This window comes from Choloepus didactylus, chromosome 18, assembly GCF_015220235.1.
Source record: "Choloepus didactylus isolate mChoDid1 chromosome 18, mChoDid1.pri, whole genome shotgun sequence".
Classification (NCBI taxonomy): domain Eukaryota; kingdom Metazoa; phylum Chordata; class Mammalia; order Pilosa; family Megalonychidae; genus Choloepus; species Choloepus didactylus.
In genome coordinates this window covers 66533-84447 of record NC_051324.1, presented here as the reverse complement: position 1 = coordinate 84447, position 17915 = coordinate 66533, and the positions used below count along the sequence as shown (strand labels likewise).

Here is a 17915-nt window from a genome sequence, read left to right as displayed (position 1 = left end):
ACTTCAGGAATGAAGATCTGGGTCACCCCGCCAGGCAAAGAACAATGGTCAGCTGAAGTGCTTGCTGAGGGTAAAGGGAACATGGAATGGGTAGTGGAAGAAGGTAGTGATAAATATGAAATATGACCACATTATCAGTTACAAAAATGAGGACTATGATAGCATGAATATTTCCTCCTTGTTTTCTCATGATATTTAAGAAATCAATTTTAAGAGTTAATGTCACCCAAGGGCTTGCATCCTATTCTGGAGAGATTTAGTGTGCTTCAGTTGTACCCAGGACAGTGGAGTATTGTTAGGTAAAATATATATCTGTTATTGTTCTCTACTTAGAGATAAAGTATGGCTTAAGGTGATGTGTATAACTGCCAAGTTGGCAAGGAGTGGACTGTGATGGTTAGATTCATGTGTCAACTTGGCCAGGTAATAGCACCCAGGTGTCTGGTCAAGTAAGCACTGGCCTCATCATTATTGCAAGGACATTTGTGGCTGGTTAATAAACAAGAAGGCTGATTTATTAAATCATCAATTGGCTGCAGCTGTGACTGATTACTTCAAACAAGGGCATGTCTTTCACAATGAGAGAATGCAATCAGTTGGATTTTATCCAATCAGTTGAAGACTTTTAAGTGAGACAGAGGACCTTCAATTCTTCAGGTAACCAGTGAAGCATTTCCTGAGGCTTTCATCCAAGTTGTCTGTTCGTTCCCTGAGGAGTTCATTGAACACATTCATTGAAGTTGCCAGTACACTGCCTGAGTAGTTCATCAAACATCTTCATTGGAGTTGCCAGTTTGCTGCCTGCCCTATGGAATATGGACTCTTGCATGCCCAGTTATGTGAGACATTTTTATAAAATCTTATATTTATAAATATCTCTTGTTGATTCTGTTTCCTTAGAGAACCCTAACGAATACAATGTGCCAGAAGGGCCATAAAGGGGACACAAAGAACTACCAAGGAATGACAAAGGAGGGGGCAGGGCCAGCCCACCCATAGGGCAACATCTATTTCATTACCAAAACATGGGATGGACAAAGCAAAAATGGATGGGATCCTTAAAGAAAAACTGCCAATGTTATGAGGCAGGTGGTCCCTCTAGGTAAGAGATTAAGGCTGTATTAAAAGCCATAAAAGAACAGGGGGAAGAGGGTTCACAGACCTGCAAGGGTTAAGAAGTCTGAAGAGTGTCCAGTGAGTCCTAGACGCAGCCCAGGAAAGAGGGCAACATGGGTTCTAACACATACTTCCACCTGGGCACGGACAGTAAAGAAGACAAGTCTGACTGTGAGCATGATGACTTGGATAGGAAGGATGCTCCTCCACTGCCTGTATCCTGATTTTACTTACTTTGCAAAGAATGCTAGGGATGGAGCCAAGGACTCTGAGTCCCCACCAGGGATAAGAAGCCCTGTGTCCCCTTGGTGGTAGATGGAGAAAGGGGCACACAAACCTTCACGGATCTCTTAGACACAGGTGCCTAGGTGGCAAAAATCCCAGGCCTCTGCAAATTAACAAAATGGATGACAAAAGTCATTCCAACTGGTGGTATGGCTTGGTTCCTGGAGGAAACTGCAGAACTCAAAAACGAAGAGTTTTGACATAAGACAAAAAGCATCACAAAGACATTCTGGATATGGGACAGCAATTTTCATGCATAATGTGGCAGATGGAACCACTGTTGTAGCTGTGGAGAAACACCTCTGCAAACTGTTCAGATATCCAACTGGACTCCAATCAGATCTGGGTTCCTCATTTGTAGCAAAAGTGACCCAGAAAAAGGCACACTCCCACATTGCAGTGATGGGGTGAGAAGACACTGGAATGAACAACTCAACAACTACATAAAAGTCATCAGGAAGAACTTATCGGGTGGTGACCCCATATGAAGGTATTTGGACACTGAACACTGCAGTGTAAAGAAAACAAGGCACTGGAATGCAGGTTGGGAAATACTGAGCTTAGATAAAATGGAGGACCAAGAAGTTCCCTGTTTAGGCTACAAATGCAAAATCCAAATCTCAATATATCCAACTTCTCCTTCTATATTCCCAGTGGAATGCACTACCCAGGGCTGGTTTGTAGTCTGGGCTGCAGTACTACCAGAAAGGTCCCCTGATTCTAAATTGGAAGTGATGCAGGTGCCTTCCTCTTGAAAATTGGACATTCTGAAAGCTGGACAATCCCTACACCTTCAATGTACATTCATGCCCTTGTTGGGTATGATATGTGTTCTTGTTGGCAAAAGTCTTTCTGCAATAAAATACTAACCTACAGAAAGACACACTGACAGATTCTGGATTCTGGGGAATTCTCTACCCAATGAACCCCCAATTCTCCATGACTGATGCATTTTAATACACTTAAGTAGTTTTGTTTTAAATTCCATCCTGAATTTTGATGGCAATATTAAATGGCATTTTAAAAAAATCATAAAAATCCACTTCTAAAGTGTGTTTATGCATGTTTGTTTGCATCCTTGCCATGAACATATTTAATACTAATAGTTAAGAAACATAATTTTGTGTTCTAATAGCTGTGTTAACAAAGTTATTTTCTGATTGATTCAAATCTTTGTATTTACAAGAACATGAAAACAAAACTACAATGTGGCTAACATATTAGATTTTCAGCAAAAATATTTGTGGCTTACATATATGCAAGTACTGATCCCATTTAATCTTCACAATACTTTTTAAAAATTCATCATTTAGTATACCCATGTCACTTCATAATTCTACATTATCCTACATAATTTCAATAGTAAGTCTTGTTCAAAATTCTTGACTCTTTGCAGAATTGTGTGCTAAAGGGTCCATATAAAGTATTTCATTTTCCACTATGAATTTCCTGATGTGAAATCTAGCTGAAGATGTTCCTAAATTGACTATCAGATTGCTGTTTCTTCAGCATAAGAATATTAATGCCAAGGAATGAATTATCACTCTAGACATGCCTTCATGACACCCATAACAGTTTTATATAATGTGAATTCTTACTTGCCCTATAAGTGTTGCTGTATGAATAAATGATTTTGTGTGATTTTTCATGAATAAAACCTCCAGCATGTATGATCTGGCACTCCCCCAAGGGGCTTCATCCTCTGTTAAAAACTTCTTGCTCTATTAGTTGAAGATTCAATTTCATTATATTTATGAGTTCTCTCATGTATATCATCACATTGTCTATCCAATGCTTTGCTACACAGCTGACATTTATATAGGTTCTCTCCTGTATTAATTGGCTTAAATTGATAAAGTAGTCAGGATGACTAAAGGCTCTACCAGGTTGATTACAAACAGTCTTCTTCAATATGTGAGTACTCTAGTAGGTTTAAATGTTAAATAAAGGGCTTAAATCTCTTCCAAATTCAAAACATTGATAGCATAAGTTCTCTCATGTAATCTAAGGTCAGAATATTGACCAAAGCCTTTCATATATATAGTACTCACAGGGTTTCTCTCCAGTTTGAGTTCTCTCATGTTGTTCTTAGGTTACAAAAATAAACTAAGGTTTCCCACATAGACAATATTCTTACAGTATCTCTCTAGCATGAGTTTTCTCATGTTGTCTCAGTGTAAAACGCTGAGTGAAGACTTTCCCACATAGATGACATTCATAGGGCTTCTCTCCAGTGTGAGTCCTACTATGTCGTCTAAAGCTAGAATTATGGGTGAAGGCTTTCCCACATAGGTGGCATTCATAAGGTTTCTCTCCCGTGTGAATTCTCTCATGTTTTCTCAGGGCAGAACACTGAGTGAAGGCTTTCCCACATAGATGACATTCATAAGGTTTTTCACCAGTGTGATTCCTCTCATGTCCTATAAGGCTAGAATGATGGGTGAAGGCTTTCCCACATAGGTGACATTCATACGGTTTCTCTCCAGTGTGAGTTCTCTCATGCTGTCTCAAGGCAGAACAATTAGTGAAGGCTTTCCCACATAGATGACATTCATAAGGTTTCTCTCCAGTGTGAGTTCTCTCATGTCCTCTAAGGCTAGAATAATAGGTGAACGCTTTCCCACATAGATGACAATCATAGTGTTTCTCTCCAGTGTGAATCCTTTCATGTTGTCTAAGAGTAGAATTATGGTTGAAGGCTTTCCCACATAGATGGCATTCATAAGGTTTCTCTCCAGTGTGAGTCCTCTCATGTCGTCTAAGGCTAGAATTATGGGTGAAGGCTTTCCCACATAGATGACATTCATATGGTTTCTCTCCAGTGTGAGTTCTCTCATGTTGTCTCAGAGCTGAAGAGTAAGTGAAGGCTTTCCCACACAGATGGCATTCGTAAGGTTTCTCTCCAGTGTGGGTTCTCTCATGCTGTCTTAGGGCTGAACATTGAGTGAAGGCTTTCCCACACAGATGGCATTCATAAGGTTTCTCTCCAGTGTGGGTTCTCTCATGTTGTCTCAGAGCAGAACTCTGACTGAAGGCTTTCCCACATAGATAGCATTCATATCGTTTCTCTCTGATGTGAGTTCCATTGTAATATGTAAGACCAGAACTTTGAACAAACAATTTACCAATTTGATGACAGTCATATGATTTACTTCTTTTGCAAATTTGTGTTTGTTGACTGAAAGGTGACTGATCACTGAGGGTTTGTCCAAATAGATTGCTGAAGTAGGGTTTCTTTCTCTTGAGAGTTAATACATGTTGAGTCACTCTGGATCTGTGAGTTAAATCTTCTGGCAATTCACTACATGTAATGTTATTCTTTTCAGTATGAGATTTCTGCTTCTGGCAAGTAGATGAGAGACCACAAAAAGTTAACCCATAAAAATCCATTCATATACATACGAATTCTAATCATTACTGACAACTTCCAATTATATTTCCCAGATAGTTAATTACTATGTTATTCTCTTTCATGCACAGAAATCTTCTCTTTTGTAGCATCCCAACAGCAGAGCTATCACATCAATTTCGAAGACTTTATAATATTTCAAAGATTAGGTATATGAGCCATGTTTATGCAATTATCTTTTTATAAAAACCCAGGTTATACTTTTGGGGCTCAAGTTAATTTTTCCCTACATTCAAACTACCACAGAATTTTTCTAGATTAACGCTTAAAACCAATTACTTTCAGTTAAGTGATTGTACAGAATTCCTAATTTATTTCACTCCCAGGTAACTATTTGGAAGACTAGGGTTCACATTCATGAGGCTTACCAATGACAAAATGGTAGATGTGTGTTTCCTGCAGATATGTTGCATGAATAGCATTTCCTGTTTTCTAAGTCCACTTTCCTTGCCTGAAACAATTGAAAAAACAATTACTTGCTAGACTAGAATTAGGGAAATGAAAATGTTGAAAATTCCCACATGGCCCTATATTTATGTCAAAGATGCCACTTATCTATGAAACAATATCAAAATAAGGAATATTCTACACAGTAGATAATTTTATATAACATTGACAATTAGAAAAGATTTTCAAGATTGAAATACAAGAAAAGTTATTAAAAAGATAATACGGTGAATGGTAAAGAAAAGGAAAACCATCGAAAAGGAGGACCAGGAAAAGTGTCATTAATTGAAAGTTTAAATCCAATAGTGCATAAATATCCACTTCCTCGAAGCCACAGACACTTGAATACAGATTGATAAGTGAACCAAATAATGACCACACCTGGGGAAAATTTCCCCAATATAAACATCTTCATTTCAGAAAATATAATTCACTTAAGGAAATCTTCAGTTGTTATTTTCAAGAAACTAATCCTCACTGATTAGGCTCCTCCTTGTCATGAAGCACAGGACCCTAGAACTCCGCACTCCACCATCTAGACCCAGGAAGTACAGTGCACCCCGAACAGAATAGATCCCAATAGACCTACACCAAAACACTTACTGATCAGATAGTGCAATGTCAAAGACAAAGAGAGAATTCTGAAAGCAGCAAGAAAAAAGCAATCCATCACACACAAGGGAAGCTCAATAAGACTTTGTACAGATTTCTCTGCAGAAACCATGGAGGTGAGAAGACAGTGGTATGATATATTTAAGATACTGAAAGAGAAGAACTGTCAACAAAGAATCCTATATCTGGCAAAACTGTCCTTCAAAAATGAGGGAGAGATCAAAATATTTTCAGACAGACACTGAGAAAGTTTGTGAATAAGAGACTGGCATTACAAGAAATACTGAAGGGAGTGCTACAGGCTGATACGAAAAGACAGAAGAGAGAGGTTTGGAGAAGAGTGTAGAAATGAAGATTATCAGAAAGGGTAAAAGGAGAGAGAGGAAAAAATAAGACATGATGTATAAAATCTAAAAGACAAAATGGTAGAAGAAAGTACTGCCCTTACAGTAATAACACCAAATGTTAATGGATTAAACTCCCCAATAAAAAGACACAGATGGGCAGAATGGATTAAAAAACATGACCCATCTATATGCTGTCTACAAGAAACTCACTTGTAACACAAGGACAAAAATAGGCTGAAAGTGAAAGGCTGGAAAAAGATATTTCATGCAAACAGCAACCAGCAAAACATGGGAGTAGCTATACTAATATCAGACAAATTAGACTTCAAAAGTAAAACAATTGAAAGAGACAAAGAAGGGCACTATATATTAATAAAGGGGTCAATTCATCAAGAAAACAGAACAATCATAAATATTTATGCACCAAGCCAGAGTGCCCCCAAATTCATGAGGCAAACACTGAGAACACTGAAAGGAGAAGTAGATACCTCTACAATAATAGTTGGAGACTTCAATACACTGCTTTCATCAAAGGATAGAACATCTAGACAGAGGATCAATAAGGAAATGGAGATGTTGAATTGTATGATAAATGAACTAGACCTGACAGACATTTATAGAACACAACACTCCACAACAGCAGGATACAAATTTTTCTCAAGTGCTCATGGAACATTCTCTAGGATGAACCACATGTTGGGTCACAAACCAAGTTTTGACAAATTTAAAAATATTGATATTATAAAAAACACTTTCTTAGATTGGAATGGAATGAAGTTGGAAATAAATAACAGGCAAAAGAATGGAGGTTAAACAACACCCTCTTAGAAAATCAGTGGGTAAAGGAAGAAATTACAAGAGAAATCAGTAAATACCTCATGGCAAATGACAATGGAAACACAACATATCAAAACTTATGGGATGCAGCAAAGGTGGTGCTGAGAGGGAAATTTATTGCCTTAAACCCCTGTATTAAAAGAGAGAAAAAATTGAGGAACTAACTGTTCACCTGGAGGAACTAGAGAAGGAACAGCAAACTAACCCCAAAGCAAACAGAAAGAAAGAAAAACAAAGATTAGAGGAGAAATAAATGAAATTGGGAACAGGAAAACAACAGAGAGAATCAACAAAACCAGAAGTTGGGGTTCTTTGAGAAAATCAACAAAATCAATGGACCCCTAGCTAGGTTAACTGAAAAAAAAAAAAAAAAAGTGGATGCAAATAAATGAAATCAGAAAAGGGAAAGGAAATATAACTACTGACCCTGCAGAAATAAAGGAGATAATGAGAAGATACTATGAGCAACTATATTCTAATAAACTAGACAACTTAGATGAAATGGACAACTTCCTAGAAAAGTATAAACAACCAACATTGACTTGAGAAGGAACAGAAGACCTCAACAAACCAATCTCAAGAAAAGAGACTGAGTCAGTCCTCAAAAAGCTCCCAAAGAAGAAAAGCCCAGGACCAGATGGCTTCACATGTGAATTCTACCAAGCATTCAAGAAGGAATTAGTACCAATCCTGCTCAAACTCTTACAAAAAATTGACGAGGAGGGAAAGCTACCCAACTCATTCTATGAAGCCAACATCACCCTAATACCAAAATCAGACAAAGATACTACAAAACAGGAAAATTATAGACCAATCTCTTTAATGAACATAGATGCAAAAATCATCAACAAAATACTCACAAATCAAATCCAGCAACACATTAAAAGAATTATACACCATGACCAGGTGGAGTTTATTCCATGTATGCAAGAAAATCAATTAATGTAATAAACCACCTCAATAAATTAAAGAAGAAGAACCACATGATCATCTTGATCAATGCAGAAAAAGCATTTGACAAAATTCAACATCCTTTCTTGATGAAAACACTTCAAGGGATAGGAATAGAAGGGAATTTTCTCAATATAATACAGGCAATATATGAAAAACCCACAGCTAACATCGTACTCGATGGGGAGAGACTGAAAGCTTTCCCTCTAAGATCAAGAATAAGACAGGGACGCCCACTGTCACTATTGTTATTCAACATTGTGCTGGAAGTTCTAGCTAGAGCAATTAGGCAAGAAAAAGAAATAAAAGGCATCCAAATTGGAGAGGTAGAAGTAAAACTTTCACTGTTTGCAGATGACATGATTCTATATGTAGAAAATCCAGAAAAATGTACATCAAAGCTATTAGAACTAATTAATGAACACAGCAAAGTGGCAGTCTACAAGATCAACATGCAAAAATCTGTAGTGTTCTTATACACAAGTCATGTGCAAGAAGGGGAAGAAATCAAGAAAAAAAATCCATTTACAATAGCAACCAAAAGAATCAAGTATTTAGGAATAAACTTTACAAAGGCCACAAAAGACCTATACAAAGAAAACTACAAGAAACTGCTAAATTGAACAGGACCTAAAAAAATGGAAGAACACACCATGTTCATGGATTAGAAGACTAAATATAATTAAAATGTCATTCTACCTAAACTGACTTATAGATTCAATGCAATACCAATTAAAATCTCAACAACTTACTTTGCAGAAATAGAAAAACCAATAACCAAATTTATTTGGAAGGGCAAGGTCCCTCAAATAGCCATAAATATCTTGAGAAAGAGGAACGAAGTGGGAGGTCTCACACTACCTGACTTTGAAGCATATTACAAAGCTACAATGCTCAAAACAGCATGGTACAGGCATAAGGATAGATATACCAACCAATGGAATCAAATTGAGTGTTCAGAAATACACTCGCACATCTATGGACAAATGATCTTTGATAAGGCAGTCAAGCCAAAGCAACTGGGACAGAGCAGCCTGTTCGATAAATGCTGTTTGGAGAACTGGATATCCATTTCCAAAAGAATGAAAGAGGACCCCTAACTCACACCTTATACAAAAATTAACTCAGAATGGATCAAAGACTTAAACATTAGTGCTAAGACTGTAAGACTCTTAGAAGAAAATGTAGGGCAATTTCTTAAAGATCTTGTGATAGGAGGTAGTTTCCTAGACCTTACACCCAAAGCGTGAGCAACGAAAGAACAAATAGACAAATGGGATCTCCTCAAAATTAAACAGTTTTGTACATCAAAGGACTTTGTCAGAAAGGTAAAAAGGCACCCCACAAATGGGAGACAATATTTGGAAACCACATATCAGATAAGGGTTTAATATCCCAAATATATAAAGTGATCCTACAACCCAACAACAGAATGACAAACAACTGAATTAAAAAATGGGCAAAAGACTTGAACAGTTTTCTGATGAGAAAATACAAATGGCTCAAAAACATATGAAAGAATGCTCAACTTCACTGGCTATTAGGGAAATGCAAATCAAAACCATAATGAGATACCATCTCACACCTACCAGAATGGCCATTATCCAAAAAAAACAAAAAACTACAAGTGCTGGAGAGGACGTGGAGAAAGAGGCACACTTACTCACTGTCGGTGGGAATGTAGAATGAGCAACCACTCTGGAAGACAGTGTGGAGGTTCCTCAGGAAGCTAAGTATAGATTTGCCATATGACCCAGCTATTCCATTGCTAGGTACATACTCAGAGGAACTGAAAGTTAAGACACAAATGGACATTTGTAAACCGATGTTTATCAGGGCATTATTCACAATAACCAAGAGATGGAAACAGCTCAAATGTCCATGAACAGACAAGTGGATAAACAAACTGTGATACATACACACGATGGAATATTACACAGCTGTAGGACAGAACAAAGACATGGAACATATAATAATGTGGATGAACTCTGAGGACACTGTGTTGAGTGAAGTTAGCTAGACACAAAGGGACATATACTGTATGTTCACACTAATATGATCTAACATTAATGAGCAAACTTTGAGAGTTAAAAGCTGATAACACAGGCTACTAGGAGATAGAAAGAGGGTAGAAATTGGGCATTTGATGCTGAAAGACTACAGAATGTTCAGCAGGATTGACTGTATAGATCCAGAAATAGATAGGATAATACTGTGTGATGGTTGCACAATATTGTAAGTACACTGAACAAAGAGGTCCATGAATAAAGCTGAAAGAGGTGGGCTAGGGGCATGAATGACACCTGAGCTAAAAATAGAAGATAAATACTGGGACTGTTTAACTTAGCAAAAACTGGAGTGGCCAATGATTGTGACTAAATGCACAAATATAAAACTATTCTTGCATGTGGGAGAACAAATGAATGTCAACCATGCAGAGTGTTGGAAAGGGGATGGTATTGGGGAAAAATATAATCAAAGCAAACTGGAGTCTATGGTCAACAGTAACATCATAATTGCTTCCATTAAATGTAACAAAGGCAGTACACCAAAGCTAAATGTGTATGAGGGGAGTTATAAGGAAGGGATATGGGATTCTTGGTAGTAGTGTTGCTGTCTGACACTACTATTGTATTGTATATTTTATTTTTTTGTTTTATCTTTTTTATTAATAATTAAAAAACTTTTTTTCATAGTATAAAAAAAATCTGGCATGATTTCTTTGTAAAAACACTAAGAAAGAGGAATAGAAGGTAAGTTCCACTACATGATACAGGACATATAGGAAAAACACACAGTTAACATCATACTCAATGGTTGGTTAGAGACTGAAAGCTTTTCTTTTAAGATCTTAAACAAGACAAGGATGCCACTGTCACCACACTGTTATTCAACACTGCTAGAAATTCTAACTAGATGAAACAGGCAAGGAAAAAAAGGCATCCAAATTGTAAAGGAAAAAGCAAAACTTTCACTATTTGCAGATGACATGATCCTATATTTAGAAAGTAAAAGAAAATCTAAAACAAAGCTAGTAGAACTAATAAAAGAGTTCAGCAAAGTGGAAGAATAAAAGATCAACATGCAAAAATCAGTAGCATTTGTATACACTAGTAATAAGCTTTCTACAGAGGAAATCATGAAAAAAATTCCATTTACAATAGCAATTGAAATAATCAAATATCTAGGAATAAATTTAACCAAGTGTTCCAGTTAGCTAATCCTGCCATTATGCAAAATACTGAAAATGGATTGGCTTTTATAAAGGGGGTTTATTTGGTCGCAAATTTACACTGAAGGACATGAAAATGTTCAAATTAAGACATCAACACGAGTGTACCTTCACCAAAGGAAGGCCAATGGTGTCCAGAAAACCTGTTAGCTGGGAAGGTACATGGCTGACACCTGTGGATCCCAGGTTGTGCTCCAGCTCCTCAGCTCCTCTGCTTTCTTCAGAATGTTACTCTTGGCATGTTTTGTCCTCTCTTAGCTTCTTCAGAGCAAACACTGGGCTAGCATCCCCAAAGTGTCAGCAAAAGTCTGCTTTCAGTGTCCATCTCCAAAATGTCTCTCTGAGCTGCTCTGAGGTCCTGCTGTTTGTAGCTCTTTTACAGGACCCCAGTGATTAAATCAAGATACACCCTAAATGGGTGGGGTCCACATCTCCATGGAAATAATCTAATCAAGAGGTCACACCCTAATCAAAAAGATTAATCAATCTTCCCTCACAAGATTACATCAAAGAACATGGCTTTTTCTGGGGGACATAATACATACAAACCAGCATATCAAGGATGTAAAGGACCTGTATTCAGAAAACTAGAAAACATTGAGGAAAGAAATCAAGGAGGATCTAAATAAATGGAAAGACATTCTGTATTCAAGGGACAGGAAGAATAAACTAAGTTAAGATGTCAGTTCTACCCAGATTGAGTTACAGATTCAATGCAATTCCAATCAAAATTCCAAGAGCCTACTTTGCAGAAACAGAAAAGCCAATCATCAAATTTATGTGGAAGGATGAGGGGCCCTGAATAGCCAAGAACATCTCAAGAAAGAAAAACTAAGTTGGAGGACTAACAGTTCCTGATTCAGAAGCATATTTCAAAGCTATGGTGGTCAAAACAGCATGACACCAGCATAAGGATGGATATTTTGACCAGTGGAATCAAACTGACAGTTCAGAAAAAGACATACATGTCGACTGATTTTTGACAAGGTGGCCAAATCTACTCAACTGGGACAGAACAGTCTCTTCAACAAATGGTGCTGGAAGAACTGGATCTCCATATCCAAAAGAATGAAAGAGGACACTTATCTCACACCTTATACAAAAAGATTAATTCCAAATGGAGCAAAGACCTAAGTAGATGAGCTGATACAATAAAATTCCTAGAGAAGAATCTTCAAGATCTTGTGGTAGGAGGTGGTTTCTTAGAACTGACACCCAAAGCACAAGAAACAAAAGAAGAATCAGATAAATGGGATCTCCTCAAAATGGAATCCTTTTGTGCTTCAAGAAAGTGAAAAGACAGCCTACAAATGGAAGAAAATACTTCTAAACAACATATCTGATAAGGGTTTAATATCCAGAATTCATAAAGAATCAAACAACTCAACAATAAAAAGACAAGCCACCCAATTAAAAAATGAGCAAAAGACTTGAAGAAACTTTTCCAAAGGGAAAATACAAATTGCCAAAAAGCACATGAAAAGATGCTCAACATCACTAGCTATTAGGGAAATGCAAATCAAAACCACAATGAAATATCATTAGACACCTAATAGAATGACCATTTTCAAAGAAATAGAAAACTCCAAGTGCTGGAGAGGACGTGGAGAAATAGGAACTTGTTCACTGCTGGTGGGGATGTAAAATGGTGCAGCTGCTTTGGAAGGCAGTTTGGTGGTTCCTCAGAAAGCTAAGTGTAGAGCTGCCATATGATCTGGCAATCACCTTACTAGGTATACACTCAAAAGAACTGAAATCTGGGATGCAAACATTTGCACACTGATGTTCATAGTGGCATTATTCAAACCATGAAAAGATGAAACCCAAACATCCATTAACTGATGGATGGATAAATAAACTGTGAAATATTCATATGGTGGAATATTACTCAGCTGTAAGAAAGAATGAAGTCCTGAAGCATGTGACAATATGGATGGACCTTGAGGACAGTATGTTGAGTGAAATAAGCCAGACACAGAAGGACAAATATTGTATGGTTCCACTGATACGAACTATCTATTATGGGCAAATTCTGTGAGTTAAAATCTAGAATACAGGTTACCAGGAGATAGAAAGAGGGTAGAGAATGGGGAGATGATGCTTAAAGGGCCCAGAATTTTTAATAAGGTTGATTTTAAGTGTTTGGAAATGGATAGAGGTGATGTAGCACAATACTTTAATTAACAGTGCTGAATTATGGGTGTGAGTATGTTTGAAAGAGGAAGTCCAGGGTAGTGTATATCACTAGAAGGAAAGCTGAATAAAACATAGGACTGTATGAAACTTGTTGTAGATGATGACTGTGGACTATTTCATGGTGTTAACAATAGGGTGGTATATGGGAAAAATACAACTACTGCAAACTATGGGCCATAGTTAACTGTAACACTGTAAAAGTCTTTCATCAATTGTAACAAAGGGTACTATACCAATGCTGAGTCAATAATGGGGGGTATAAGAGATACAGGTTTTTAAAATTTTTTTCCAGAGCAATGAGAATGTTCTCAAATTGACTGTGGTGGTGAATGCACAGCTCTGTGATTATACCAAGAGCCACTGACTGTACACTTTGGATAGACTGTGTGGTATGTGAATAAAACCATTAAAAAAAACAATGCTTAGTACAAAGTCTAATTCAAACTGGGTATGGGTGTGGTCTATCCTGTGGCACAATTCTCTGTCTTTAGACCTGTGAAATACAGAGGATAAGCTATCTGCTTCCAATATACAATGGAGGGACAGGCATAGGATTAACATTTCTGTTCCCATAGGGAGAAACTGAAGGGGAAACAGGGATCACGGGTCCAAAACAACTCCAAATCCTGCAAAGCATACGCCATTAGATTTCAAAGCCTGAGAGTCATCTGTAGAATGATGTCTTACGATTTGGCAGCCACACCCCTTCCAAGTGCTTGTGCAGCCACCACGCTTTCTCCAAACCCTGAGGGGAAGGCTCCATGCTCGCAAAGCACTGGGGTGGTGTCCAGACTCTCTGCAATCTGGGGGTACAGGTCCCAGCCTCTCAGAAAAGTGGGGTGGCAGCATTCATCCTGAACAATGGAGTGGAAGGCCCACCCACTCCAAGCACTGGGGCAGAGTCACCCTTTCCACACACTTGGGTGGGCCCACTCTCTTTGCCTGAGAAGATGACCAGTTGAGACCTCAGCCTACATGGCTCTGCCCTTGAAGTGCTTTTTCCTTCGATCTGTACCTAGTCCCAGTCATACAGATCTCACAAAGAATGTGTCAGTTTTGCAGGTAGTACACAGAGGTCCAAACCATCAGACAGAAGGACTTTTCACAGGTCCTTCCTGAGTAACTGTACCACCAACCCTGACTTGCACAGAAATTGCTGACTAGTTCCACATTTGGTTAAACCCTTACATGGGGCACTATTCTCTGGGGACTTGCTTTCCAGAAGATCAGAATTTTCCAAACCTTCAATTTCTGGTTTCTTTATATCTGGGGGTTGAACTCTCAGCTTATCCCATTTCTCTCACATTTTACTACAAGCTGCAAGGAGAAATGAGGCTCCGCTTTCCACACTTAACTTGAAAATCACCTCAGTTAAATATCCAAGTTCATCACTCTCAAGGATGCCTTCCATCCAACACTGGAACTCAATTTTGCCAAGTTCTCTGCCACTTTAAGACAAGGATCACCTTTACTCCATTTTCCAATAATACATTCATCATTTCCTTTTATGGCCTCACTGGATTCTACCAACAGACTCTTCCAAGCAATACAGGCCTTTTCTATAAGCACCACACAATTCTTCCATAGCCTCTACTCACCACGCAGTTCCAAAGTCATTTCTACATATTTGGTATTTGCAACATCAGCACCACACTCTCCTAGTTCCAAAATTTGTTGTAGTTTCTTACGCTGCTTAAGCAAATATTGTGAAATGGGTCTGCTGAAACAATGGAAATTTATTAACTTCTGGTTTTGAGGCTGGGAAAAAATCAAAATTCAGGCATCAAGGCAATGCTTTCTACCAAAGACTAGGGCATTCTGGGGCTGGCTGCTAGCAACACGTGGTCCCCAGCTTGTCGCATGGCACATCGCAATGTTTCCTGGTCTCTTTCTTCTCTTCCAGGGTTCCTTTATTGCAGCTTCTTACTACCTATGGCTTTCTCTGTGTGTCTGAATTTTATTCTCTTATAAAGGACTCTAATAATGGATTAAGATCCATTCAGATTGAGATGGGACACACCTTAACTGAAATAAATGAAAAGGTCCTACATACAATGGGTTCACACACACAGGCATGAATTAGATGTAAGAACATGTTTTTCTGTGGTACATAGAGCTTCAAACCACTACAAACATGAAAGAAGAATAAGGTAAACACTGAAAGTTAGCGAAGGGAAAGGAACCTGGAACACAGAATATTGACAATTCATCACCAACAAAGGGTTAACTCTTGACCATGTGCCCAAATACAGTGAAGACCTCTGGCTGTTGATGTCAAGTTCAAAGAGACTGTAGAACACTCCATATTTTCAAACAAGGAGAAATTCTAGGTTTCCACAATATTTCCTTATGATTTTAAAAAAAGAATCCAAATAACATCAGCATCCCCAGAACAGTTTATGTGGAAAAGTATATGCCTGTTGTTTTTACTACTATAGTCTGAATCCACACCAAATTCCTGAAGCAGAATAATGATTTAGGAAACATTTAACCCACTTATTTATGTTTCAGGAAATACTCATTGAATTCCCAGCACTGCTTTGAGTGTTGGACATTGAGTAGAAGAAAAACATGCAATTTGTGTTCAAGAAGATTACAGTTTAGTGGGGTGAAAAACTAGATGTAAGTAATAAGAAACAAATTTCTTTTTAGTAGGTATACATGTTATAAAATTATATAAAATATATTAGGTATATAAAGTATAAAATAAGATATAAAACAATACAAAACAATATACACAAAGTGTTTCTACATACTTCTTGAAAAAATAGAGGAATTGACAGATGGGTAAACTTGAGGGACTCACCCACTGAGACCAGATGCCTGATGTTCTCCAGCATCACGTCTCTGAACAGCTTTCTCTGGGATGTGTCCAGCAGGGCCCACTCTTCCTGGGTGAAGTCTACAACTACATCTTTCAAGTTCACTAACTCCTAAAAACATACACATTCGTGTTCAGAGAGGGCCTCCTCTATCAATGCCCAGAGTAGGAAGTTTGAGAAGACAGCACTGAGGAAAAGGTGACAGTATACAGAAAGCTTAAATGGAGTTTGAGTTTCAGGTCAGATCCTTCTCAGTGCTGAATGGTCATCTGTCTTTTAGAGATGACACACACCTACTGAATATTTAAAACTCCATTATAAAAGAATATCACAAGACATGTGGTATGATATAACCTAGAAATTTCCCAATAAACCAGTCATTAAAACTTCCAGATGGTGCTATAAAATTTGCACTTGGGCATTCATAACTAAAACACCCTTTTCTACAAACTTTAAGTAAACTTGCAGACTCATCAAAAGGCATGCAATATTCATCACTTGCTACTTTTATATCATAACTATGGTTCAATTATTCCCCCAGATGATCTCAGTATTGTCTCATCTATAAAATCATTTCACAACCCGTTACAAGTTTTGAAAGATCCAACAAGTTTACATGTAAAGTGCTTAATATCTAAACAATTTGTAGGCATATTATCCATTAGAATAGCAGAGACTCTTGCAGCGAAGTCTAGGATTCTGCATACCTAAACAGTTATCATGCAGAACTTGGGATCAGTATGTGCTGCCACACACAACTCTACATAACTCAGGTGTTCATCATATCATGTAAGTACAGACAGTTCAGCAGCACACACCACAGTCCCCTGAGACTGTTGTACTGAAGGACGGTCCTAGCTGGACCACTCCAGCGGTAGGAGACCTTCCAATCTCTACTTTCCTTGGAACCTCCAAATACCCATGTTCATTGTCTCACTTGTGTCTTTATCTCCTCTGTAGGTTCAAGAGTACAAGAAACCACTTAATTCATTCTGGTCTCTCCAATTCATCAAAAATTTTCACAGGGCCATATATCTTACTCTACATACTATATACTCTCTTCTGAATGCACTCCAAAAGTTAAAGAAACAATACTTATAATTATTTCCATTTACATTCTTTGAATAAAGGTTACCTGGAAAATTGGAAATTGGGTTATTAGGGGCAAGGGGTAAGGAGAATTTTACTTATCTTTTATAAAAGTTTTCAAAATGTACAAATATATATCAATACTTTAAGAAATTAGAAATTGGGGAAAATAAATTATTCCTTTTTTCTTCTATTACCTAACCCTCACTTTTGCTCCCTTGCAACATTGCACAGTCCTGGACCCTAGCACCTGTAACACTGTATTGATTGAACTCACCTGCTGAAACATCAACCTCCCTACTGACTATAAACTTCTGTTCTTATTCATGCCTATCACCTATGTCCGCTGCATGCCAAAGCCAATTGCAGGCATTTACATGATCAATGAGTGCATTCTCTCTCCAATGAGGAAATGGGCTAGATGAGGAAAAATCCTCTCTCATCTAACCAGTGAATACAGAGCCTTGGTAGAGCCTTGAACAAATTTGTGTAATGTTGGAAAGGAGATTATTATTGATGAACCCCTAATCTACCACAACCATCCCAAAGGTCTGGATAAACTTAACTGCAGC

At 37.8% G+C, this 17915-nt stretch overlaps 1 protein-coding gene across 3 annotated transcripts in view; it reads right to left on the bottom strand.

Moving 5' to 3' along the window:
• Positions 1 to 691: 691 nt before the first annotated feature.
• Positions 692 to 17915, bottom strand: part of LOC119513929 (zinc finger protein 596-like) — a 45931-nt gene continuing 28707 nt past the window's right edge. For 2 of the 3 annotated variants that reach the window (XM_037809397.1, XM_037809398.1), the window contains 3 exons: positions 16239 to 16365; positions 5179 to 5261; positions 692 to 4743 (listed from right to left, as the gene is read on the bottom strand). In XM_037809397.1, the coding sequence (XP_037665325.1) occupies positions 3535 to 4743; positions 5179 to 5261; positions 16239 to 16365 (1419 nt within the window). In that variant the 3' untranslated portion in view covers positions 692 to 3534. The remainder of the gene's footprint in view (positions 4744 to 5178; positions 5262 to 16238; positions 16366 to 17915) is intronic. The other variant, XM_037809399.1, reaches the window with a different exon arrangement.